Here is a 27,984-nt window from a genome sequence, read left to right as displayed (position 1 = left end):
AGTTCTTTCAAATCATAATTCAAAACAGGAGATTTTCATCTATGTCTTCTGTAAAAAACAAAAACAAAACACAGTTTTAGAAAATAGCCAGAGTAGTAATATAAACACATAATGTCAGAGGTGGGGGATTAGAGAAACCACTTAATAAGACTGTAGGATGGTTCTCAACCCTGGTAGGGCATCAGCATCACCTGTGAAGCTTTAAAAAGATACCATATGGTTTCACTTATATGAGGAATCTAAAAAACAAAACAAATGAACAAACAAAAAGCAGAAATAGAGAACAAACTGATGGTTGCCAGAGTGGAGGGGGTGGGGAGATGGGTAAAATGCGTGAAGGAGGGTGGGAGATATAGGCCTCCAGTTATGGAACGAATAAGTCACAGGGATTAAAAAAAAAAAAAGATACAGTGTCAGGAATATAGTCAATGGTTTCCTAATAGCTCTGTATGGCGACAGATGGTAGCTACACTTGTGGTGAGCATAATGGTAACATATAGACTTGTTGAATCCCTATATTGCACACCTGAAACTAATGTAACATTATGTGTCAACTATATCGCAATTAAAAAAAAAAAAGATACACCCTCAGGCCATACCCCGGGCCTCCTGAATCAGAACTTCCAGAGATGGGACAATGGCATGTATACATTTAAAAAGCTCCACTGGTAGTTCTAATGTAGGGTTGAGAAGGACTAGTAGAGGCCCAGCCAAGAAAGTGTCAAATATGTTAACCTCTAAGGATTGTTAAAATATAATAGAAATAAGAAGTATAGTGCCAATTAAATCAAATTTCCAACCAAGTAATTATTATTTTTTGTGTATGCAAAAAGTTAAGAGAGTTAGAGAATGCGGACACCAGAGTCAGGGGGCAGAGGGAGAGGGAGAGAGAATCTTAAGCAGCCCCTATGGCCAGTGCAGAGCCCAGTGCAGGGCTCTATTTCACAATCCCAAGGTCATGAACTGTGCTAAAATTGAGAGTCAAATGCTTAACAGGCTGAGCCGCCCAGGTGCCTCTCCAACCAAGTAATTATAAAAGAACTTGTTGCCACACCTATGAAAGAAGACAGCATCCTTTAGGGGATATAAGCCCACTCCTACCAGTATGGGCCACCCTCACTCACTAATTGTTGAACAAATACTTAAGCAGATAAACCTGAAGCACACTAAGCTACTACCCTGTCTGGGACACCAGGTAATTTTCCTGTCCAATGTAAGTCTCTGCCCAAGAGTAGGAAAGATTATGAACTTTGCCATATTTCTTTTAAATAATGGCTTCATTTGTAAAACGGACATTTTAGTCTCATGACTTGTAAATTTACTTATCGTTGTGTTCATACTTTTTGTTTTCTTTCTGTTGTTTAGATGAGAGATGTCCTTCCTGTTGACTTTAGGCTAATCCTCTGCCTGTGCCCAGGATGTCTCCTGACCTCAGAAATTCCTCCCTAATTTTCATCTTTTGCTTTTCTTTCTTATATCTTCCACCTTTCTTTCCTCACTGGGCCCTTCCTATTAGCATTTAAATATGCTGCATACCCAGCCTTGAGAACAGTGCTTGGCACTATGTGGACCATCAGTAAACATCTGTTGAATGAATGAATGAGTCAGTGTTCAAGCTTATTTTATTCCCAGAAATGCTTCCTTCAACTTTATAGCCAGCCCTCTTTAGCTCTGTCCTGCCTTCAAACAGCCAGTCTTTACCATATCTCATCTATTTCTCAGTCTATACAATCTGGCTTCCATCTCTACCATTCCACCAAAATTGCTCTTACTAAGGCCACTCAGGGTATACTTAGTTCTATGTAAAAGGAATGTTCTTAGTCTTTTATTTTGACATCTCAGCAGCATTTGGCACTGTGATCTCTTCCTCCTCTTTGAACACCTCCTTTGATGAGGCACTATCCTGTTTTCTTCCTTCCTTTCAAGAGACTTTTCGTTCTTCTTCGTGAAGTCCTTCTTCCTCCTCTATTATCCAGATATTGTTTTTCCTTGGTGTTCAACCCTAGAGCCTTTTCCATGTAACTGAACACATTTTTCTAAGTAATTCCCTTTTATGGTGCTGATTACTTTTTGTATGCTCATAATCCTCATGTACTTAAATTCCAAATGCTGTCTTGAAAAGCTGACCCATGTATTCATCTATCAACTGTACATTGTCTCCCATGTACCTAAAAGTTCAACGTGTCATAAATGGAAGTTAAAATCTTCCCCAAATCTGCTTCTGTTCTTGTGTTTTCTATCTCCGTGCCTCTGTTTACCTGCCTGACCTGAGCGGGGAACCTGGATTTCATACTTCTCTTTCTCTCAATCCCTCTGTCTGCTCCCTGCCCCCACATATTTCCTAGGAAACATTGTCTTATTATTTCTATACATCTTGAATATGTCTATATTCTTTTTTTTTTAAAGATTTATTTATTTATTTTGAGAGAGTGAGAAAGAGAGAAAGAGAGCACATGAAAGGAAGGAGGGCCAGAGGGAGAAGCAGGTTCCTCGCTGAGCAGGGAGCCTGATGCAGGACTCGATCCCGGGACTCCAGGATCATGACCTGAGCCGAAGGCAGTCGCTTAACCAACTGAGCCACCCAGGTGCCCGAATATGTCTATATTCTTGAATATGTCTTGAATAGTATATTTTTAAATATATCTTGAACAGTTTTCCTTGTCTTTTTCCCTACTGTAACTGCCCTAGTTCAAATTCTCATCAACTACGCCTGAACTTACCACACATCCTCTCAACTCTTCTCGGGCTTCTCCACAATGTAACCAAAAGAATCTTTCTTAAATACAAATCTAGTGAAATCACTCCCTTGTTTAAAACACTTTCATGATCCTTCATTCCTCTTACGATAATGTCTGTAATTGGTTTAGTAGAACCTGCATGATCTGACTCGTTTGCTCTGTTGGTCTCACTTGGCAGGTTCTTCTGAAGATTAACGTGGATACATGGTATGTCATGGGCACTAAATAAATAAGACTCCTCCACCTTTTAATTAAACCTCATTTTTACACATAAGGAAAATGAGACTTGCTGAGGTTAAGCGGTATGCCCTAACTCACATAGCTAGTTAATGACAGAGCTGGAATATTTGAGCACATCTAGCTCAGATAAAAGTCAGTTAAAATTCAGGAAAACACTGGCTAAGATTTATCTTGTCCTTCTGTGGATTTCTTAGCCATGAGGGAAGGAAGAGCATACTTAAAAATATTTTGTTTTGTTTTGTTTTCCCTAGCTACATCCCAAAGCAGTAACTTGTTTACTTATTCTGACTGAATACTAAATATCTGCTTTATTGGTTTACTATGTGATAATTCTTTCCCTTCTTCAAAATAACGTAATCATGGCCAAACCACAGTGAACAAACAAGGTCATTAGGAGCTTTTCGAGTCACTGAACTCTAAGCCCTTCCTGCTCCTCCCAGACAACCGCCCAGTACAGAGCCTGAGACTACATGCTGAAGAGTTGCCAGAAGTTTTAGAACAGTGAAGCACAACTGGTTTCCTTAAATAAATGGACTCCGTTCCAATTTGATCACTCCATTGAAATTAAATGCCATGTAAAAGGGCATACATAAATATGTCCTATCCCAGCTAAGTTTCCCCCTTCTTGACAATGGTGGGGTGGAGGGAGTGGGGTGGCTGTACTTGGGTATATTTTGTCCTTTTTTTTAAATTTAAACTCAGTTAGCTAACATATAGTACATCATTATTTTCAGATGTAGAGTTCAGTAATTCATCAGTTGCATATAACACCCAGTGTTCATCACATCACGTGCCCTCCTTAATGCCTGTCACCCAGTTACCCCATCCCCCCACCCACCTCCCCTCCAGCAACCCTCAGTTTGTTTTTTAGAGTTTAGAGTCTCTCATGGTTCATCTCCCTCTGTGATTTCTTCCCATTCAGTTTTCCCTCCCTTTCCCTATGATCCTCTACACTGTTTTTATATTCCACATATGAATGGAACCATATGATAATTGTCTTTCTCTGATTGACTTATTTCTCTCAGCCTAATACCCTCCAGTTCCATCACGGCTATGTAAATGGTTAGATTTCATCCTTTCTGATGGCTGAGTAATATTCCATTGTGTGTGTGTGTGTGTGTGTGTGTGTGTGTGTGTGTATACCACATCTTCTTTATCCATTCATCTGTTGATGGACATCCAGGCTCTTTCCACAGTTGCTATAAACATTGGTGCTGGACATTGCTGCTATAATCACTGGGGTGCAGGTGCCCCTTCAAATCACTACATTTGTATCTTTGTGGTAAATACCTAGTGGTGCAAATGCTGTGTCATAGGGTAGCTCTATTTTTAGCTTCTTGAGGAACCTCCATACTGTTTTCCAGTGTGGCTGTATGAAAAGCCCACAGCCAATACCATTCTCAAAGGGGGAAAACTGAGAGCTTTTCCCCTAGGATCAGGAACACGACAGGGATGCCCACTCTCACTACTGTTGTTCAACATAGTACTAGCCTCAGCAATCAGACAACAAAAAAAATAAAAAGCATCCAAATTGGCAAAGTAGAAGTCAAACTCTCGCTCTTCACAGATGACATGATACTTTATGTGGAAAACCCAAAGACTCCACCCAAAAATTGCTAGATCTCAAACTTTGTCCTTTTTAACATGGGAATTAGAAAAGACAGTTTTAGCCATTTTTAGGAGTATATTTGAATTTATAAGTAATGTGCTTATAGAATAGATGTTAGAAAGGAAATTGGTATTATTTATGCAGGTCTCTGTCTTAATAGTTTGTTAACTTCCTATCAATGCTAAAAGGGTATAAACAGTATGTTACAGCCAGCCTCCAAGAGCTCCTCCCACATTACAGTAGGGCTGTCTGTCTGACCAACAGAATATGGCAGAAGTAATGTATGTCACTTCTGTGATTAGGTTATAAAAGACATTATAGCTTCAGTCTTAGATTCTCTCACTATTTTCTCTCTGATCACTCACTCTGGAGGAAACCAGATGCTGTGCTGTGAGCAATCCCATGGAGAGGACAACATGGTGAGGAAAAGAAGCCTCCTAACAGTAACCATGTGGGTGAGCTTAGAGCAGAACCCAAGCCAGAACCATCCAGGTAAACTACTCTTAGATTCCTGATCTTGGAAACTGTGAGATTTTAAGCTTCTAAGCTTTAGAGTTATTGGTTATACAGCATTAGGCAACCAACACACAGCACTCGGTGCTTACAGAAATACACATTCTTTGCTCATTACAGTTGTGCTTATTTCACAGAATAATATTGCAGAGGAAAAGAGCTAATCTTTTCTGCTTACCTATTTATCAATAAGTAAGTAAATCTTCTGACTCTCTGCTCTTTCTCTTTAATTTCAAGGCATTCTACATACCATGAAGAATATTTTTTAAATGAAGGTCACACAAGTTACCTCTTTTTGGGAAATTCTGACCTTTGATGAACCTACTTTTCTTTATTGAGTGGCTGTACATTCATCCTACTTGTATGTTGTGAACATACATATAAAACCTCTGCTTTAGAGATTTGATGTTTACTGTTGATTTACATTGTACAATCAGTTCTGATTCTTCATTTTTTGAACATCTTTCCGATCTTGATTATTAAAAACATGCTTACTCATAAAAATCAGCTTTAACTTAGGGAAATAAAAGGAAGTACATTAAGACATAACCTAGCAAAACAAATGTCTAAATTCCTCCATTACAGGAGTAAAGAAAGAACCCTTGATTATTATTACTATTATTATTATTATTATTATTGTCATTGAAGATGCAGTCATGGATTAAAGGCATAATATCTGGATACAACTTGTGATATGAGGCCCAATCTTCAGTGCATCTGTAATGAATTCTAAGATTTTTCTGACATCTCCCACTGGCAGAATGAGACCTGCTGTTTTACTCTTTACATACGATTTTTAGAAGTTTGAACCAATACCCAGGTAAAGAAAGGATATAAAATCCCTTCTTCCTCAGAAAGGTAGCCTTCTGACATTTGGCACAGCTCTGTGGATTGACATCATTTTCTTTGGCTTAGGCAACTGCTAAGACCTCAGTATAGTTATTCCCTCCATATTCCCACCTGTTACCCTTTGAAAAAAAGAGTATCGTGAGGGAAGTAGGAAATAACCTTGCCATGACAACATGTGCACTGAGGGATTTCTACCTGTGGTGCTGCCACCTTGCTGTCTCGAGGTTTCAATCTGAGGACACAGCAGGACCTCTCTAGGAGGGCTTAGGGCTCTGCTGGAGAAAAGGACACCCCTCTCCCTGGGCTGATGATGAATTTACCTTCTTTAATCCCAAAGCAGTGGCCCCACTCCTTCAGGGTGATGTGCTTATCCTTGTTGGGGTCACACTCCTGAAAGAAGCGAGTTATGCAGTGTTCCATGGGCACCAGAGATGCTCGCAAAGGAGCAAGCTCAGAATGAGTCAAGACTCTGCAATAAAGTAAATGGCAGTGTGTTAACGAGTAGCTTGTGTATCAAAGTTAACTTTTAAGATAACCAAGGCATTTTCCTTCCACAAGGTTGCTACTTATGCCAAATAAATAGTACAGTCATGAAGAACTGCAAATGAAATAAACTATTTATGGGTAAGATGGACAGCGCTTGGGATGTCACAAGGTTTCCTTCCTTGCAGGGAAGTATTCTCCCACCATCTTAGATTTATAGGGATGCCCCCACCAGCAGTTGTGTTTGTACAACCTGGCTCTTACCCGCTGACCATACCTGATTGTTCCAGGTGTAGTCACTTGACCCAAGTTGGGCCAATCAGATTATCTTGGGAATTTAGGATCACAGATGAGAAAGAATTGAAGGAGTCTCTGTTGCAGGCTGGGTCCTAACATTTAAACTTGGGAACTGTGCTGTGGCCGTATTCTGTTCTTTTCAAAGCAGTTTTGTGTTTACACACCTAACCACACTTGTTTGGCATCTCAATGTTCTAAATCAGAGCTGGGAAACTTCCTAAATTTGTTTAGAATTATCTTTGTATAGATAACTAAGACATTATATCAGGGAGATGACCTAGTAATGGGAAGATAAAGAGTTTTTACCTGTCCATAGGGTGTTGGTCAAGTTCACCAAACTGCCAGTGCACAGGATAAACATACATGTGGTAGTTTTTCTTAAAGTCCCTTAAGAGAAGGTCAATGGAATGGTCCCCAGCCAAGAGCCTCTTTTCATCCAGGTAAATTTTCTTGACCTGGGATTAGGAAGGGAGAAAATCATGGGGGAACCAGACAAGTGAAATGGAATTATCACTTGCTAAACTGCTTAAAGAGTGATAGGGACATGACAGAGGAAAATAAGCCCAGACCATCATATGAGACCAAATGAAATATTTTCTAATCAACACTATAGACTTTCTTATTTCTACAGAGAATAACAGCTAACATTAAAAAACAACAACAACAACCTGTGGTTTTCAGAAGAGATTTAAGTCTTTTGATTTTTCTTTTAACCGGGTACTATTCATCACAGTAGGAGAAGGTTTTAATGAAAGGGGCTAAGTTGACCTAAGCAAAATTATTGATAAGTTAGTAAAAAGTCTTGCTTTCCCCCCCACTGGTATACTCCATTCTTAGTTCTCTGTGTACTTCTGTCCAGTGTCTGCTCACAGTCTAGCCGTGGTGTGACACCACTTGGCCACCCCCATTAATATTTCCCTGTTTTGTATGTAATGCTCTCAAGGTTTTCATGATAATGTATTAAAGAGAGAGGACAGAAATTATTTCTGGGCAATTTATATAAAACTCTCAGCTTGTGATGTTACTCATGAACTAACTGGAAGCAATTAGAACAGGGCGCCTGGGTGGCTCAGTCAGTTAAGCAACTGCCTTTGGCTCAGGTCATGATCCCGAGGTCCTGGGATCGAGTCCCACATCGGGCTCCCTGCTCAGCGGGAAGCCTGCTTCTCCCTCTCCCACTCCCCCTGCTTGTGCTCTCTCTCTCTCTGTGTCAAATAAATAAATAAATAAATAAATAAATAAATAAATAAAATCTTTAAAAAAAATAAAAGGAAGCAGGGGCGCCTGGGTGGCTCAGTCGTTAAGCGTCTGCCTTCGGCTCAGGTCATGATCCCAAGGGTCCTGGGATCAAGCCCCACGTCGGGCTCCCTGCTCTGCAGGGAGCCTGCTTCTCCCTCTCCCACTCCCCCTGCTTGTGTTCCCTCTCTCACTGTGTCTCTCTCTGTCAAATAAATAAATAAATTTTTTTAAAAAAATAATAAATTAAAAAAAAAAAGGAAGCAATTAGAACAGAACTTCTACTCATTCCCATGGCCATATTCACCAACCCCCCTCCTTGTTAGCCTGGATGAACTTCCTATGCTCTGAATATAAGCCCAACCCTTCACTGGTGCTCAGGAGCCCACTACTTTTCATCTCTTCAAGAACACCCTATGGCAGTTGGGCACCTTTTCTGCCCCTCATTAGTTTTTCCTTCTTTACTGGGTTACTACCAGAGGCATACAAACATCCTCTACCATCTCCCACTGGTAGATGGGACTCTTGAACTCACATTTCCCTCCAGTTGCCACCCATCTCACTTTTCATCTTTATAGCAAAATGCTGTGAAAATATTGCCTGTACTTGATGCTTCCACATCCTTCCTCCTATTCTTCTGAACCCTGTCCACTCAGGCTTTTCTCCTCTGCATTCTGCAGAAACAGCTTCTGTCAAGATCAGCTCTGTGACCACCACATGCCAAATCGGTGGCCACGTCAGTCCTCCTCTTACAACCTTTAAACAGCATTTGACACAGTTAATTCATAGCCTCCTTCTTAATTTTTTTATAGCATTCCATCTGACGTATCTTATATATATATTTGCATATTTATTTACATATTTATATATTTGCATGTATGCCCATATTTGCAATATTTATACACACACACACACACACACACATCTACACACACACACGTATTTGTTCACAGTCTCTTTGCCTAGAATGTAAGCTCATGAAGGCAGAGATTTTTGTTTGGTTCATTGCTATATCTCCAGTATGTAAATCAATTCCAGATACCTGAGATGCAATCAATAGCTATTTGATGAATGAATTATCCCTGAGAACTTCTGGAATAAATATTCTAAACTTTTAAATCTTAATATATTACTGACTTTGCAAGTAGGGGATTTCTCTTATATACTAAATCTGTCTGGCCTATGAGGGCAAAAAAATGTTTAAATTTAAATAATATGTCTGGGCCTGAACATAGAAATGCTGAATTGAGGTTCACTTTGCTCAACCAGGGCTTGCTCTAGGGTATGAGTTAAAGAGTCCTTGCTCAGGCCGCTGCCCTTTGAGTAGGAATGGGGTGGTTTGGCCGTGTCTCAAGCCTTGTGGCATGAATGGTGACCACTACTATTCTGTTAGTACCTATGAACTTACCAGGTGGGGGAAGGCAAAGTGGGCTCTTGCTGATATGCAGAGGGAGGTAGGCCCCCCCTTCCCTCAACACACACATCCTTTTTGCTCAGGCCCCGTAGACAGACGCTTAGGTAGCTGACCTGTGGATAACTTACTTTATTTCTCTGCTTCTCATTTAGATATCCAGCATGTTCAGCATTCGGCTCATAAAGCTGCATGAGGATATTCTTGAGCCAGTCTCTCATCCTTAGGGGAAACTGAGTCACTTCAAAGTCTGTACAAATAGGAATAGCTATTCCAAGGGGAAAGAAAAGAGATTTAATCTTGGGTTCTACTCCTGTCCTATGGGCAAGTAGTCGTAATAGGAGCCTAACAACATCCGGTGACTGATGGCTCCCTTACTGTCCTACCCTCACAACAGTCTCTGTAACCCTGGTGGCACAACAGGACCGTCCAGGCTTTTTGGAAAACATACCAAATACTGGCTTCCATTCAGAGAAATTCTGATTTGATTGGTTTGGAGTGGAGCTTGGGCATCAGGATGTTTTAAGAGTTCCAAAGATAATTTTGATACACAGGCAGGGCTGAGAACCACTGCTCCTAGAATCAGAAAGTTGGCATGTGGAGGTGGAAGACGCAAGAACTCTTTATTAGGAGAAAAAAGACAAAAGTGGAAGTTAGATTATGCTGTGGCAACAAATAATGTTCAATCTCAGTGGCTTAAAAGAACAAAAGTGTTTTTGTTTGTTTTTTTAGTTTTATTGCGCTATAATCGACACACAGCTCTGTGTAAGTTCAGGGTGTGCAGCATAATGACTGACATCCATATTTTGTGCTAGGACTACCACAGTAAGTTTAGTTAACTGTTATCACCTCATCCAGTCACAAAAATTTTTATTTTTCCTTGCGATGAGAACTTTTAGGATCTACTCTTTGAGCAACTTTCAGATATGGCAGTGTTAACTATAGTCACTGTGTTGGGCATTGGAGTCCAATACAAGTTGGCAAGAGGGCTCTGCTCATGGCAGTCTCTCTGGGGCTCAGGATGATGAAGACACCACCGTCTCCACACAAGGTGGAGGGAGCATAAACATAAATGACCAAACACTAGCTCTTAAATACATCTGCCCAGAGCTCACACAGATGCTTTTAGCTGAAATTCCATTGAACAAAGCAACTCATATGGCCACATTTAACATCCAGAGGGCTGAGAAGTTTAATACTCTTGTGTGTCAGGAAGGAGAGGAGAACTGGAAATATTAGTGAGCACGGCTGAAGTGGAGAATTACTTAGTGATAAGGAGATCCAAGCACAGCTGAGAGTATCTTGGTAAAAGGAAGACAATTAAGAAAACTTCTGGAAGGATAGATTGTCATAAAACTTCTGGGCAGAGACTTAACGTACATTGGAGAGAGGACAAGTAATTTAGCAAAATTCCAATGATTCGTCTCAGTTATTAAGTGGTAACATTATCATAGTGGTTTTGCAACCTGGCTGCACATTAGAGTTGTCTTGGTTACTTTAAAAACAAATGAAAAAACAATACCAAAGCCCCAACCCAGTCCAATTAAATCAGTCTCTTATAGTTAAAGCCTGGGCATTTTTCTTTTTATTTTTTTAAAGTGTCTCCTTTAGGGGTGCCTGGGTGGCTCAGTCATTAAAGTGTCTGCCTTCGGCTCAGGTCATGGTCCCAGGGTCCTGGGATCGAGCCCCGCATCGGGCTCCCTGCTCGGCAGGAAGCCTGCTTCTCCCTCTCCCACTCCCCCTGCTTGTGTTCCCTCTCTGGCTGTCTCTCTCTCTCTGTCAAATAAATAAGATCTTTAAAAAAATAAAAAATAAAAAAATAAAGTCTCTCCTTTAGTGAGCATCCTAGGTTCAGAACTACATTAGCCTTTTTCCGTTATATTACTCAGATATGCAGAGAATCACCCCAAATCCTCTCAGCAACAGTGGAATAGTGGAGGAATCTTACATTTGCAGGCTCCAAAATAATCCAGCTGCAGTTGGTGCCCTTTTTTGGTTCCCTCCAGTTTACACTTGGTAGCAAACAGGTGACAGGAGCTGGCATAGGTCTGATTGTCAGTGCCACAAACCTAGGACAGACCAGCGTGAGAAAAAGCTCATGTTTCTGAGTGTACATCGGGGAAAGACCCTGCTCCTTAAAGCGTGTAGACTGACCAACTGTGCCAATGATGTGGTCAGGTAAGTGAAGTTATTAAAGTGATAACTGTCCCATTTGGTAAAAAAAGGAAAAATCAATTAAATTTGGTGGTGACGACAATTTAGCTCTAGATAAGCTCAGTAGAACGCAGACTACAGATGTTCCAAGGATACAGTGAATTTTAAAATGAGTTCCGAAGATCAATGCCATTATTGCCTTTTTAGGGCACAGGGGAAATTCCTTGTTTTTGCTGGATTTTTTCCTATTCAATATTATTTCAAGTGTTAGATGATAACCTGCACATTTGCCTTTTTTTTTTTAACCAAATATTTCAATTGCAAACCACTTTCATTTGAATCACTATTTGGGGCCCATTGGAGACCCTTTTGTAGAACACTTACTTGGTCAAGGCGTTTTGTAGGAGGACAAGTCACTGAATCTTGGCAAACACAGTGGGGTTTTCCCTGTTGGTCAGCCTTACAGATGTGTCCTCTTTTACACTGGAAGTTCATGCAAGAATCTAACAGAAAAGTTTGGACAGGAACATAAGCAAAGCTGAACTGAGTATGCAACCTCAAATTCATCCAGATAATTAGCTCCATTTGCATTAATGAGGGAAAATTTGGGAAAATATTAGAAACCATTTTAATGGACATGTTAATGTTCAGATGGGACCCTCCGGCCTCAGACTGTTTTACGCAATCGTTTAGATTTTCTGTGCAGCTTGAATTGGGAATTAAAAAAGAACAACAACAAAAAACAAACAAAAATTAAAAAGAACAAACAGCTCTTCTTGGCCTGCCTACAATGGCCATAGTCTGGAGTCTATAATTCAAAGATGTCCAAGTTGGTTAGAAGTTAAATAAGCCATAAAATTTTTATTGTGTTGAAATTAAAAATGTTTGTGATAGGGGTATGCAATTGGGAATTAGGTCTGAATTAAATACGGGGGGGGGATCTAAATTCACTAGTAAGTTACGGATTTGAGATTAAATAAGGCAGAATTAATTCTTCTTCTCAGAAGCAAAGGATTTAGGACAAAAGAAGAGCCTAGCTTTCATACTGGTATTACAACAAGACTTCCAGTTTGTAAACATATTTGCCCATAGTTGTATATCAAATGTGTGCAAGAGAATGTCAACAACTTATGAGAACACTTCCTTGGGGAAGATTTCGGAGAGGAAATTTCTGTGAAGCAGTGACAAATGATGGACTGGGGAGAGCCTCACGTAACAATTCCATTTCTTCCTTGATACCGTCAAAAGCCACTTGCTTAGCCTGTACTCACCAATACCGTGCACCATTCTGTTGTCTTCATACGAACTTTCATCTTCTTTTGGTGAGCTCTCTGTTTTCTTGGCCTTTATAATAACAAGGGAAGAAGCTGAAGTCTATTTAGGGGAAATCCATTACATAATTTGTATTTCTACTGCATACCTTCACAAAGCTTTTCATACCCAAATCATTTCAGATCTCAAAAAAACACCAGCCGTAATTGTGGAAATAGACAGTAACCCTTTGAGAAGGGGAGCCATTTGTATCTTCAACTGGATTCAGTGCTATATCTCTGGAGATTACTCAATCAAAGTTGGAACTAACATCAGGAGCAAAGTTGGAACCTTCCCTTTGGATTTTGGAAAACAGTAGAAATGCAGTATTATATGATTCCATAGTTAAGACACAATTACATCAGTAATCTCTATGAAGCTGTTGATAAAGGTTTCTTACCAGGTTGTTATTTTTTTTTAAGATTTATTTATTTATTTTAAAGAGAGAGAGAACAAGTGTGGGGAAGAGGAGCAGAGGGAGAAGGAGAGAGAAACTCAAGCATACTCCACACTGGGTGTGGAGCCCTACATAGGGCTTGATCTCACAATCCTGAGATCAGGACCTGAACTGAAACCAAGAGTCGGATGCTCCGCCAATGGAGTCACCCAGATGCCCCAGGTTTCTAAAGTGTAATAAAACTCTTACCTTAAAATGGCAGCAGAGTTCTCAGAAAGCAAGGTTACTATTGACTTTGGCCACCAAAAGCTGTCAAGTCCTAGTGGGTGGCTGCTGGGGTTTTGCATGAGAGCTCCAAATGATTAAACAACCAATAACAATATACTTCTTCCTACTCCTACTCTGCTGCAGTTTTCTGATGATCATTTTGGCATGTGTTTGCTTAATAAAGTTGTAGCTGAAGTCTTTATTCTTAATCTTTATAGTTAAATCAACAGCATTCCTGGATCTCTTACTATGTTGGAGGCATTTTGCTAGACATTGATGATTTAACTTGAATATTACATGGCATCTACTCTCAAGACATTACAGCGATAGCTGTCAGTGTCTCCCCCATCCCTCAGATCTGTCAGAGTTTATCATTCTAGTGAGCTCTAGCCACTTTCAACTGCCTGTATCTGCATCTCTGTGCCTGAAAAACCATGGCAATCTATGTGGCCTGCTCAAAGGACAGACCAAAAGTGCTGGAGAATTAACACCTCTCCTAGCAATTCTCAGTCTGTTATAAATGCCCCAGCTCCCTCACTCTCCAAATGGGGTAATTCAGAGGACTGTGCTTTACATGGCTTTAATGATGTACTTTTGATTAGCTTCCTTTCCTTCCCTGTATCACGTTCTATACCTCTTTGTTCCCTGAACTTCTCAAATAAACTGTACTAAAACCCAGGATCTACTTCTAGGGGAACCCAAATAAAACAGGCACTTTCAGCCTAGTGATGGAGATGCAGAGGAAAATAAATAATTTTGATATATTTTAATAATGTACTGAGAGAGATAGGCATAGGAGACTGAGAGCACAGAGAAAGGTCATGGCTATGTCTTGATAAAGCTAACTGCTCTATCAGAAAAGCATTATTGTAAAGAGTCTCACCCCTTGGTATGCTCCAGGTTCACTGGTACCTACATTCCCATTCTCACGTGCTCTTTCTCTTTCTCTTTCCTCTTCATGTCTGAGGTGATAGGAGATGGACTGAGATCTTTCAGCCTCTATGAAGTCCTCACTTGGGATGAATTTGTAGTCATCACTTGCATCGTGTCTGGGGTCATCATCCCCATCATCATTAGCTCCATGATTTCTGGGCATGTTGTTACCAGATTCAGTAGGCTCCACAAACAGAGCCTCAGAAACAGACTTCTTATCTATCTCCTCATGGTTGCTGATAACTTCCGGTTTTTCTTCTTGGCTCTGCCATTCAGCATCTTGATTGTGCTTATTAATTTTTGATGCAGTTTTGTCTTCCATTTCTGCATTGGAATTATCCTCTTGTTCTTGGTTATCTGGCTCAAATTCATCTTTCTGCATCTTGCTTACTTGAGTTGGTTGATAGGACTCTTCCAAAACATCATCAGATTGGGTACTGTCTTCTTCCTCCTTGCTGTTAGAATGCTCCTTGGGAAATTCTCTCTCCCTTTCTTGGTCATCGTTGTGGGTACCAACTTCACCTGGCTCTTCTTCCCCTTCCTCTTCTCCATTGGGAATATTTGGATCCTGCTCTTGGTTTCCTTGATCACTTACATCTTGGCTATGTTCGTTGCTCCTGTTCAGCTGAGGATGTGAATCATTTATTAGTTGTTCCTGTTCTTTTTCTGTGTTTGTGATGCCTTCTTGTTGGTTAGGATCTATGAAGGAACTAATATTAGGAGCAAGGAAATCAATGTTCTCTGGGAGTTTTTTCTTTTGAGGCTCACCCATAGCTTCTTTTAGGTCCAGTGTACCTTCAGATGGTATGTACTCCAAATTCTCACTGAAGTCACTTTCACTTTCCTCTTTACCCTGCAATCCGAGCTCTGGGCTGTAACCCTGGTCCTGATCTGCTGACTGGTCATGGTTTTCCTCCTTTGACTTTAGTACTGAAGGTTTTTCAGCCTTAAAAGAAAGGAAGTTTACTCTTGAAACAAATGATAATGGACTATCTACATTATATTTATAATTCATAAGCCAACACTTAATATTCGTTATTCTTTTTCATCACATAATATCAGGTAAATTTATATATGATGTTCTTCACATTCTATAGCTACAAGTTTAACTCGAATTCAAATTTTATGAAATGACATGATTATATAGAAACTTGGCCGAAGGTGTAAAACTCATTCTCACAGTTCTGGTGGTTGGAGACAAATTGATATCATCATCATCTTTTAAAAATTAAGCTGATATACACAATGGAATATTATGCAGCCATCAAAAGGAATGAGATCTTGCCATTTGCAACGACGTGGATGGAACTGGAGGGTGTTATGCTCAGTGAAATAAGTCAATCAGAGAAAGACATGTATCATATTACCTCACTGATATGAGGAATTCTTAATCTCAGGAACAAACTGAGTGTTACTGGAGTGGTTGGGGGTGGGAAGGATGGGGTGGCTGGGTGATAGACATTGGGGAGGGTATGTGCTACAGTGAGTGCTGTGAATTGTGCAAGACTGTTGAATCACAGGTCTGTACTTCTGAAACAAATAACGCAACATATTTTAAGAAAAAAGAAAAAGAAGAAGATAGCAGGAGAGGAAGAATGAAGGAGAGTAAGTCAGAGGGGGAGACGAACCATGAGAGATGATGGACTCTGAAAAACAAACTGAGGGTTCTAGAGGGGAGGAGGGTAGGGGGATGGGTTAGCCTGGTGATGGGTATTAAGGAGGGCACGTTCTGCATGGAGCACTGGGTGTTGTGAACAAACGGTGGATCATGGAACACTACATCAAAAACAAATGATGTAATATATGGTGATTAACATAACAATAAAAAAATTAAAAAAAAATTAAGCTGAGATGAGTGAGAACGAGGTAATGTCCTTGACTATGCTTTGAAATCAATACCTTGGGAAAATTAAAAAATTGTAATAGTATAACCATGTTACTTTTACCTTATGGTTGGGATGGTCTACAGACACTGCAATTTCCTTTTCATTTTCTGCATCTTCAACCCCTAACATGGGGATTGCAGTGTTGTTAAGTGTTACCAATATTTCAGCCTGTTGGATAGAACTCAAGGGATCAGCAGTTGGTTTGGAATGATCAGACAGGAACCGTGCATTTGTCTGAAAAAATTAGAAATTGGCTCATGTTACTCATGTCTAGATGTTAACGTTTAAAATTTCTAGTTACTCTTTTATTGTCATCATTATTAGTAACAATATGCTTCATACATAATATCACTTAAAAGATACCCTCTAGCGGCGCCTGGGTGGCTCAGTCAGCTAAGCAGCTGCCTTCGGCTCGGGTCATGATCCCAAGGTCCTGGGAATGAGCCCCGCTTCGGGCTCCCTGCTCCATGGAGAGCCTGCTTCTCCCTCTCCCTCTGCCTGCCGCTCTGCCTATCTGTGCTCTATCTCTATCTCTCTGTCAAATAAATAAATAAATAAATATCTTAAAAAAAAAAAAAAGACACTCTCAGAATGTTTAAGAATACAAGCAAATGTCCAGATTATAATGTTAAATGAAAACAGAGTCCCAAACATATTTAAGAAAAAGAAAAAGTTATATATGCAGAGACTGGGTGGAAATAGAGCAATAATTATTTCAATAATAGTCATCTTTGAGTTTTGGAATTATTTTCCGTGCTTTTCAAACTTTTAAAAAATATTCATACTTCATAATTTTGAGAACTGTTGTTTAGCAGAAAGTCAAAGTCAAATTAAATTAACCAAAGGATGTAACACTACATTTTCTTAAGTTAACTTTTAAGTACTCACTGATAATTAGCAGAAAAGATACAAACTTTTTGTTCAGTATTTGTTTATTTTCTTAACACAATCAGCCTTATATCCATCAAGAAGTCTTATAATAAAAAATAATTTAATGTAGAACGAATTCAAAAGTTGTGTGAAATAGTACACTTAATTTGAGTAGAGAAGAACAGCTATGGAGTATTATTTCAACTAGGGGGATGGCTCTATTTCTAGCAAGTCTGAAGGCATCGATGAAGAGCTTGAGTAGGTTGAGCAGTGATATATAACGGAGACGTTTAACAACTGGACTTAGAGATAAGGGATCTCCCTTCAAGTCTTGACTTTGTTATTAACTATCTATCTGTCATTTGACAAATTGTGAATCCCTACCCTGTCATCTATCAAGGTACAGTGAGCAGAAATATCAAGATAAGTCTATGCATATATAATAGTTTGTGAATTATAAAAAGTTACCCAGGTGAAAAATGACTATTGCTAGCAGTGAGATCATACAGTGGTAACACTGTGAACTGTCTGATACCCTAAGCAGGTATTCACCACAAATCTTTATTAGAGAGATGCTATGGATGCTCAGATGTCAAGCAGATCTAAGCGTAAGTACAAAACTCAGATTCTATTTGCACTGACTTGTTTTTATTAGCACATTCTGTTGTACCGATTATGTAACGTGAGGAAAGACATGGGAGTACAGGATTCATTTTAGATGCTGTCTGCTTCTTGCTTCTTATCACCTTCTCAACTAAAAGGAGTAATGATATTTGAAAAAATTTCCAAAGAAGCCATTTATAAGAGGGCAAGGAGAAAGAATGGTGGCCAGTCTGGCAGGGGCATCATGGAAGGCGATGGAAGGAGGAGATTTTAGACTTATTAGTGGGGACCTGCTCCCCCTCTCTGCTCCCTTCGTCCTCTGCTCTGCCTCCCTAAGGTGGAAGAAATGCACAAAAAGCATGGCAGCTTTTCTTCTTTTAGAAATTTTCTGAAAACAAATTGTTTTATTATTATTCCCACAGCTATAACAACATAGCCTCTGGAAATTTGTGTGGAATCTCCTAACCACTTACATCTGTGGAATTCAGGCAGGTGGGAAAAATGATACAAGATTTTTAATAGGTAAACCCTATGAGAAGGGCATAAAATAAAATATTTAGCTAAATAAAATATTTAGCTTTTTAGCATCTGACTGGATCTACATAACAAATTGTCTTAAAGAGAAAACATCTAAAATGTGTCTATATGTAGATGTGTTATTCAAACATTTGGTTGAAAGACCCTTTGATGTCTGTTTACATAGTGGCAACAGCTGCAAGGGCAAAACACATTTTTTAGGAGAGAACAATGGGTCTGTGGAGGCTTCTTTCTGTGCCAAACATAATTTATCCCACTTTTGTAATTTCAGAGGACAATGTATAATTTCAGCTGGAGTAGCTCCAGCTACTTAAGCATAATCCCTAGCAGTGTTGTCATACATTCTGTTTTCTAAGAACTGCTTGGTCTGGGTGGCATGATGTTTGTCTTTGCTGACACATCTGTCAACCAAATGTTAGCCACCAGCTATCCAAAAAGCAAGGACAGAATCCTAGACATAGCGGAGAATGAGGAAGAGAAGGGATGAGAGAAATTACTTTGTCTATTTAAAGGAGATTGAGTCCTCCATTTGGCAAAAAGAAAAAAATGGCACAAATCCTTTGGTTTGATTGTAGATGATATGGATCATTTGGGAAATGATCATCCAAGCCATGGTTCCATTAACAACAACAACAACAAAAACTTGCACGTTATTTTAAGGCTGCTGACATGGTCTCAAATGATTCTGATTTGTGTGTGGATGATTTATTGCCGTGTGAATGGTGGGCCCAGTATATCTGATTGTGAAGAAACAAAAAAGTTCTAGTTCTGTCTATTTTCAACATGTTTGCTTGGACAGCATCCCCCCTCCCCCAAGGATGAGTTAGGAGCCGAATTATAATTATACCATTTCCTGCCCCTAACCCATCGGTTCCTGTTTTATTACAGACTCAGAATTGATGAGCCAGTATATATTCGAACTTGAAGAAAATGCAGCTGAAGAGTATGGATATGCACTCCCAAAACTTCTCATACTAATTTCTTGGGTTTCTCATACTAAGTGATGAATTTCCATAGGAAAATATATTTCTCCCCATTCTCTTTGGCTTTTGTGCCCTGGCATATTGCCTTTCTAATAACTGATAATCAACATTTTCAGTTTTTGATTTATCCTATCTTATAGAATCTGGTAGTTCCAAAAGAAGTATTCTTTTAGAAGGTATTTTATCTCACTTTTTCTAGTCATTCATTCCCTGCTTGGGAAAAAATAATATTAAAATTAAAAAGAGAATTTCAAACCACTATATGCACACATTTTCTTTTTAAATGGAGGACGTCTAAATTAAATGTCAGGAAGGAGAGGTGTAACAACAGATTAAAAAAGGATATTTACCGGGATTGCAGCTGCAGTTCCCAAAATGTATAGGAAAAAAAGCACAGTCTTCATGTTTTCTAGGCCTGTGAACCAAGAAGATAATTAGCAGTGGTGGGTAAAAGTTTCCTTGTGAAACATTAAAAGATAATCTTCTTAGCAAATATTGAGCTTGATATTGATCTTTGTATTTAAAGGTGATTATTGTCTTTGTGGACTAACATATCTGGAAAGATGGATTAATGAGTTTTTAGCCTATGTGTCTCTGTGAGAATGACTCCTTGATTTTCTGGCCCAGCTGTGTTTGGCTGAACCTACCTTTCTTTTTTTTTTTTTTTTTAAGATTTTATTTATTTATTTGACAGAGATAGAGAGAGGGAGAGTACAAGCAGGTGGAGTGGCAGGCAGAGGGAGAGGGAGAAGCAGGCTCCCCGCTGAGGAAGGAGCCTGACGTGGGGCTCGATCCCAGGACCCTGGGATCCTGACCTGAGCCGAAGGCAGCCGCTCAACCGACTGAGCCACCCAGGCGCCCCCATCCACTTTTTTCAAAGAAATGGAACAAATAATCCTAAAATGTGTATGGAACCAGAAAAGACCCCGAATAGCCAGAGGAATATTGAAAAAGAAAAGCAAAGCTGGTGGCATCACAATTCCGGACTTCCAGCTCTATTACAAAGCTGTCATCATCAAGACAGTATGGTACTGGCACAAAAACAGACACATAGATCAATGGAAGAGAATAGAGAGCCCAGAAATGGACCCTCAACTCTATGGTCAGCTCATCTTCGACAAAGCAGGAAAGAATGTCCAATGGAAAAAAGACAGTCTCTTCAACAAATGGTGTTGGGAAAATTGGACAGCCACATGCAGAAGAATGAAACTGGACCATTTCCTTACACCATACACAAAAACAGACTGAAAGTGGTTAAAAGACCTAAATGTGAGATAGGAGTCCATCAAAATCCTAAAGGAGAACACAGGCAGCAACCTCTTTGACCTCAGCCGCAGAGACTTCTTCCTAGAAACATCACAAAAGGCAAGGGAGGCAAGGGCAAAAATGAACTATCAGGACCTCATCAAGATAAAAAGCTTTTGCACAGGGTGCCTGGGTGGCTCAGATGGTTAAGCGTCTGCCTTCAGCTCAGGTCATGATCCCAGGTTCCTGGGATCGAGTCCCGCATCGGGCTCCCTGCTCCTTGGGAGCCTGCTTCTCCCTCTGCTTCTCTCTCTCTCTCCCTCTGTCTCTCATGAATAAATAAAATCTTAAAAAAAAAAAAAAGCTTTTGCACAGCAAAAGAAACAGTCAACAAAACCAAAAGACAACCGACAGAGTGGGAGAAGATATTTGCAAATGATATATCAGATAAAGGGCTAGTATCCAAAATCTACAAAGAACTTATCAGACTCAACACCCAGAGAACAAATGATCCAATCAAGAAATGGGCAGAAGACATGAACAGACATTTTTCCAAAGAAGACATCCAAATGGCCAATAGACACATGAAAAAGTGCTCAACATCACTTGGCATCAGGGAAATCCAAATCAAAACCTCAATGAGATACCACCTCACACCAGTCAGAATGGCTAAAATTAACAAGTCAGGAAACGACAGATATTGGCGGGGATGGGGAGAAAGGGGAACCCTCCTACAGTGTTGGTGGGAATGCAAGCTGGTGCAGCTACTCTTGAAAACAGTATGGAGGTTCTTCAAAAAGTTGAAAATAGAGCTACCCTTCAACCCAGCAATTGCACTACTGGATATTTACCTCAAAGATACAAATGTAGTGATCTGGAGGGGTACGTGCACCCCCATGTTTAGAGCAGCAATGTCCACAATAGCCAAATTATGGAATGAGCCAAGATGTCCATTGACAGATGAATGGATAAAGAAGAAGTGGTATATATATACAATGGAATATTATGCAGCCATCAAAAGGAAGGAAATCTTGCCATTTGCAACGATGTGGATGGAACTGGAGGGTATTATGCTGAGCCAAATAAGTCAATCAGAGAAAGACATGTATCATATGACCTCACTGATATGAGGAATTCTTAATCTCAGGAAACAAACAGGGTTGCTGGAGTGGTGGGGGGTCAGAGGGAGGGGGTGGCTGGGTGATAGACAGTGGGGAGGGCATGTGCTATGGTGAGCGCTGTGAATTGTGTAAGACTGTTGAATCACAGACCTGTACCTCTGAAACAAATAATACATTATATGTTAAAAAAAAAAAAAAGAAGAAGAAGATAGAAAAGAAGATAGTATGAAGGGAAAAATGAAGGGGGGGAAATCAGAGGAGGAGACGAACCATGAGAGACTGTGGACTCTGAAAAACAAACTGAGGGTTCTAGAGGGGAGGGGGGTGGAGGGATAGGTTAGCCTGGTGATGGGTATTAAAGAGGGCATGTACTGAATGGAGCACTGGGTGTTATAGGCAAAGAATGAATCACGGAACACTACATCAAAAACTAATGATGTAATGTATGGTGATTAACATAACATAATAAAAGAAAAAGAATAAAGACTGAGTGTGGGGGAAAACTAAAATCACTTGTAACCTTATATCACCTAAATAAACAAATCTATTTAGTTTTTAATGAAAATAACATGTACTTAGCTTGGAGACTTCAATTTAATTCCTCTAAGGGATCCCTCTGAAAATGACTATCCATAACTTCAGAAATTCAAAGAACTAACAGTGGAATGTGTGTTCCATTTATATCTTTAAATAAACATTATTTAAAACTAATAATGGTGCAAAACAAATACTGGCAGTTTATATTATCGAAGTGCCTTGAGTTTACCAAACAGATTTACAAAATGGGATAGTATCTTATTGACCTTTGCAACAACCCCATGATGTGGCAGATGAAGAAAGGGGCTAGAAAGGCTATGACAGGACGTGCTGGAGGTCGGAGAGCTGTTAAGAAAGGGAATTGGCCTTGAACCCAGCTTTCCTGGCTCCTGCACTGGTGCTCTTCCAGCTCTTTTACAAATAAAGATCTCCATTTACCTCTTGCACAAAGATGTAGGGAAGGAGGAAAAAACTCTAAGCCAGTATTGGGAAAAACTCAGAATTTGCTTTGAATTTTTAAATAAAAAGTTCCCAATATGTTAAGGTTTAAGATTTTGCATACATGGCAATTACATATTTCTTTTCTTTCTTTTTTTTTTTGTTTAGATTTTTTATTTATTTGACAGAGAAAGACACAGTGAGAGAAGGAACAGGGGCTGTGGGACAGGGAGAAGCAGGCTTCCCGCAGAGCAGGGAGCCTGATGCGGGGCTGGATCCCAGGACCCTGGGACCATGACCTGAGCCGAAGGCAGATGCTTAATGACTGAGCCACCCAGGAGCCCCACAAATACATTTTTCTATGTTGAAGAAAAGAAGTCTTATCATAGAATGTTCGTTGGGTTATTTGGTATCAAAAATCCCTTTCAATGATGCTTTTTATAGTCTAAACAAGGCAAGAACATAGAAATATAATTTCCTTTGAATGAAGTATGTGTTTAAATAAAAATAGTACCACACCCCACACCCCAAATTCTAACACATCAGGGATATTGAAAAATACCTTGGAATGAAAAAAAAAACATGTACCTGTCAGAAGAGCTGAATTCTGGCTCCCATACTGTCCTTCACCTTGGGTATGTCACTTACCCTTTCCTAGATACAGTTTTCTCAAGTGAGGAACAATGAAGCAGATGACCTTGATGATCCTTTATCCTATAACTAATATGTTATAGTTCTAAAACTGGAGATAATTCTATAAATCTCATGAACCACAAACTGCTGCTATCTTTTTTCCTTAAACTAAATATATTGTATGATTTTACTGTATCAAAATGAAACATTTTATATTATGGCATTTAATGCTTTAAGCACGTAAGTGGTATCTATTTCCTATCCGTATTATTTATGATAATTTAAAATATTTTATTCTCTTAGTGAATGCTAATGTAAAAAGTCATTGAAAAATGCAGTTTCCTTCCTCTATATTCAGAATTTAACATGCATTCACTCATTTAACCAGTATTTATTAGAGTAAGGAACTACAGTCATTTATATTTTAGATCAGCATATTATTACTATTCTGCTAGCAGTAGGAAACTGTAAAAATACAAAATAGTATAATTTAGTGCAGGGCTTCTTTATCTTGACACTATGAACATTTTGGGGTGGGTAATTCTTTGTAGTATGTAGGATGTTTAGCATTCTTATGCATGTAGGATGTTTAGCAGCATCCCTGACTTCTACCTATTAGATTTCATAGCAAGTCCCTCATCCCCAACCAGTCATGACAACCAAAAATGTCTCCAGATATTGCCAAGTATCCCCTGCAGGATAACATTGCCCTGACTGAGAACTACTAGTTTAGAAGGAGATTGGTGCTTTGGGGTTAGAAAGACATGTATTTGAATTTGGTCCAGCAGTTGCCGTCTATGTAATCTTTGGCAAATTATTTAACCCTGTGAGCCTCAGATACCCCATCTAGAATGAGGATAACATCTGTGATGGTTAATTTTATGTGACAACTTGACTGGGCTGCAGGATGCCCAGATATCTGGTTAAACATTATTACTGGGTCTGCCCGTGAGGATGTTTCCAGGAGAGATTAGAATCTGAATTGGTAGACTGTGATGTAAAGCAGATTGGTCTTCCCAGAGTGGGTGGGCTTCATCTAATCTGTTGAGGGTGTGACTAGAACAAGGTGGAGTAAGGGAGAATTTGTTCTTCAGTCTCACTGTTTGAGCTGGGACATTAGTCTTCTCCTGCCCTCAGACTGGGACATATTCCATCAGTCTTTGTTGTGCTCAGACCTTTGGACTAGGGGCTAGAGAGTTATGTAAAAACAACATATTTCCTGGGTCTCTAGCTTGCCGAAGGCAGATCATGGAAGTTATCAGCATCCATAACTTCATAAGCCAATTCCTTATAATAAATCAACCTCTCTTTCCATCTCTTCCCCCCCCCCACCCTCCATCTATCTTTGTCTGGAAAACCTTGACTAATACAATATCTAAATCAGTTTTGTGGAGATTAGAAGAAATAATAGTTGTAAAAATGCCTGATATCTAGGAGGTACTCGATACATTTTTGTCCTTTTTTAATTTCTTCTTCCATAAAAGTCAAATGGTAATTCTTTTTTTTTTTAAATGTTTGGTGTTTTCTTTTTTTCTTTTTTTAAGATTTTATTTATTTATTGGACAGAGAGAGACATAGCAAGAGAGGGAACACAAGCAGGGGGAGTGGGAGAGGGAGAAGCAGGGTCCCCGCTGAGCAGGGAGCCCGATGTGGGGCTCGATCCCAGGACCCTGGGATCATGACCCGAGCCGAAGGCAGACCTTTAACGACTGAGCCACCCAGGCGCCCCTCAAATGGTAATTCTTTTTTTTTTTTTAAAGATTTTATTTATTTATTAGAGAGAGAGAATGAGAGATAGAGAGCATGAGAGGGAAGAGGGTCAGAGGGAGAAGCAGACTCCCCGCCGAGCAGGGAGCCCGATGTGGGACTCGATCCCGGGACTCCAGGATCATGACCTGAGCCGAAGGCAGTCGCTTAACCAACTGAGCCACCCAGGCGCCCTCAAATGGTAATTCTTGAATACAACTCAAAGCCTCAGAAAATAAGTTTTGCTGTGAGATCAAAATAATTTTCCAGTGGAACATTTACAGTCTCTTTGCCTACACATTTACCAAAGTTCTCTTTAACTTCAGGAGTCTTTCCTACATTCACCAAAACTAACAATGAAATTAGGCTAAGGGACTGTTACCATGTTTTCTTATAAATGGTAGCAACATAAAGAGGAAGCAAGAATCATCAAAAGTATTATGGGTTTCAAGACTAATTTCCTTTGTTTTTAGTTTTTATAGCAATATGCATAGCTAATTAAATGTGAGAAAAGAAATTTCCCTTTAACTTGATCATAGGATCTCACATAATTCTCTTTGTTTTCTTAAATCGAATGCAGCTGAATGGATCAAGAAGAAACATGTGTCAAGTTGGCCAGGGTGTGCGTCACTCCTTCACTCTTTTATGCATTTATTAAGTGCTTACTAGATACCACCTAAGCACAGGACTACATAGTTCCTGTCTGAAGAGTTAAAAAGGAGGAAGTCAAGTACATCAATGATTTAGTATAATGTGATGTGTACATTATGCAACAGAAATAGGGATAAAAGGCATTTGAAATTAGATAATGCTACCCAACAACCCCACTAGCCCCACCCCATCCTGCCCAAAGCTGGTTGTTAAACATTTACCACTGCATAAATATTCTGAGAACTATTTAAAGTTAGAACAGATAAGACCAATTGGATACTGTGGGAAGAAGAAAAGGAAGAGTCTTGGGTTATCTCATTTCTAATTTGGGCAGCTGGGTAAATGGTGGCATTCATCACCAAGATAAGGGATTATAACAGGAAGATACAGTTTTAGAAGAAAGATGATGAATTAGTTTTAAATTAATTGCATTTGAATAGAGACATACTTGGATAAATAGGTCTGGGGTAAGCGTAGAGTTTGGGGCTAAAGATATAGATTTGGATGCTATTAGCATGAGAAGCCGTACAGTGAGTAGAGCAGAGAGCAGGAGCCACAACCCTGGTGAGTGAAGACCATTTGGTGCCATTAGAGGATGAGGAAAGCTAAAGATACAAAAGATGAGAGAAAGGAGTCACATAAGAAAAAAAAAGTGTTAAATGTCACAGAGAGGTCAAAATAAACAAGGTCAGTGAATTATCCATTGCCTTTGGAAATACAGAGGTTATTGGAGTTGAGGGAGACTAGGTTTGGTGCAATAGTGTTGGCGTAGGCCAGTCTGCAGTTACTGGGGAGTAGAAAAAGGAATGAAGACAATGAATGTAGACCACTCACTTAAGATGGTAGCTAAAGGGGAATGTGTGATCACAGGAAATTTTTATTTGTATTTAAATGTGGTCATTAAAGTATTTTCTATGCTGAAGGGAAAGCATAAATAATGAGTGAGAAGATAAAGGGAGAGAGAGAGGAGATGCAGTAAACAACGATAACCCTAGTGAACTACAACTTCTGGGCTTTATGCTCTGTGACTTTGGCTTTGGTCTTACGACCTGTTTTGGCTAATGGGACATTATCAAGCATGATGCCAGCAGAAGCTCAGTAAGCACTTGCATATTGGGATTTGTCTTCCTATGAAAGCCATTCACCGTGTTGTAAGAAAATTTGGACTAGAGACTAGTTTGGACTGCTAAATGATCAGTGGCCACAGAGAACTCTGGAAGATGAAAGACTATCTGGGATGGTTCAGCCCCAGCAGAGCTCTCAGCTTGCTGGAGCCACATGAGTGACTCCAGACAAAAATCACCAGAAGAACCACCCAGGTGAGTCCCATTCAGATTGCAGAATCATGTGCAAATAAGGGGATTGGTTTTAAGTGATTTAATTTTGGGGTAGATTGTTATGCATTTAACAGATAAGTGAAATAGGAGGAAAACAGAGAAGTTGCCTGAGTCATTGTGAAGGGAATATTGCAAAGGCTCTGATTCAGGACTTCTGGGCTCTATTACTTAATTTGCATAATCTTGGATACATTATTTAGCTTTTTTGACTCTCAGTTGTTTCTCTGTACAATGATGATGGAATTGAAGTGAGGTGATAGAATCTTGATAAATATTTGCTGGTCTAATATTAAAGCACAGGTGGAAGGTTTAACTTTGAAGAGAAGAGGAATTCTTTGTTCTTTTAGACAGAAGGGAGGAAAGCTTAGCAATAAGGATATGTTGAGGCAAGGCCCCAGGATTCATTAAGTTGCACTTAGCTATTCCCCTTTTTACATCTATATAACATTTCGCAGTTATAAAATACTCTCTTGTATACGGTCTCATTTGATCCAATAAGGAAAGTAGGTAGACAACATTTGACTGTAAAGAAGTGGAAGCCTGAAAAATCTAAATTACTTGGCTAAATGTGCAGGCTTAAGAGGTGAGCAAGGATTAGAATGCAGTGCTTTGGACCCAGAATGCAAAATTCTCTCATGGCTTCAGAACAGGCTACAGACTAAAAATGAGAGATTCTGGCTTCGGGCCCTGGCTCTGCCAAGTACTAAATATTACTTTGAGCAAATTACTTCATCTCTCCAAATTTCATGTATAGAATGCAAATAACAATTCCTTGCAATGTCAAAGGGAGCCAGTGAGGTGGAGAAGCTCTTTGCAAACTCTGAAGTAACACACACATGTAACTGATTATTGTTTCCATCACTCTGCCTGGTGCATCTCATCAATATTATCACTGTGGGCGCCTGGGTGGCTCAGTCGGTTGAGCGACTGCCTTCGGCTCAGGTCATGATCCTGGAGTC

General features: G+C 39.7%; 1 protein-coding gene across 1 annotated transcript; it reads right to left on the bottom strand.

Moving 5' to 3' along the window:
* Positions 1-19: 19 nt before the first annotated feature.
* Positions 20-19,724, bottom strand: SPARCL1 (SPARC like 1). Its single transcript, XM_028117752.2, has 10 exons — positions 19,668-19,724; positions 16,385-16,558; positions 14,389-15,384; positions 12,802-12,874; positions 11,915-12,033; positions 11,325-11,445; positions 9,508-9,644; positions 7,036-7,184; positions 6,270-6,418; positions 20-48 (listed from the first exon to the last, which is right to left on the bottom strand). The coding sequence occupies exons 1-10, from the start codon at positions 19,719-19,721 to the stop codon at positions 20-22; spliced, it is 2,001 nt and encodes a 666-aa protein (XP_027973553.1). The 5' UTR covers positions 19,722-19,724.
* Between the last annotated feature and the right edge of the window lie 8,260 nt (positions 19,725-27,984).

The sequence above is a fragment of the Eumetopias jubatus genome, unplaced genomic scaffold (assembly GCF_037043125.1).
Source record: "Eumetopias jubatus isolate StellerSeaLion01/CBP00866 unplaced genomic scaffold, mEumJub1_p1.0 scaffold_2, whole genome shotgun sequence".
In the NCBI taxonomy this organism is placed as follows: Eukaryota; Metazoa; Chordata; class Mammalia; order Carnivora; family Otariidae; genus Eumetopias; species Eumetopias jubatus.
The sequence above is the reverse complement of the archived record's forward strand: the minus strand, read 5'-3'. Positions and strand labels throughout refer to the sequence as shown.

What these genes read in the sequence shown, in the direction of transcription:
- SPARCL1 (XM_028117752.2), bottom strand. Translation starts at nt 19,721, where the DNA reads ATGAAGACTGTGCTTTTTTTCCTATACATTTTGGGAACTGCAGCTGCA. An exon ending in TAGACCATCCCAACCATAAG is followed by an intron (nt 15,385 to 16,384) that starts GTAAAAGTAACA and finishes CTTTCTTTTAAG; the next exon opens with GCTGAAAAACCTTCAGTACT. An exon ending in TTATTTTGGAGCCTGCAAAT is followed by an intron (nt 9,645 to 11,324) that starts GTAAGATTCCTC and finishes CCCTTGGAATAG; the next exon opens with CTATTCCTATTTGTACAGAC.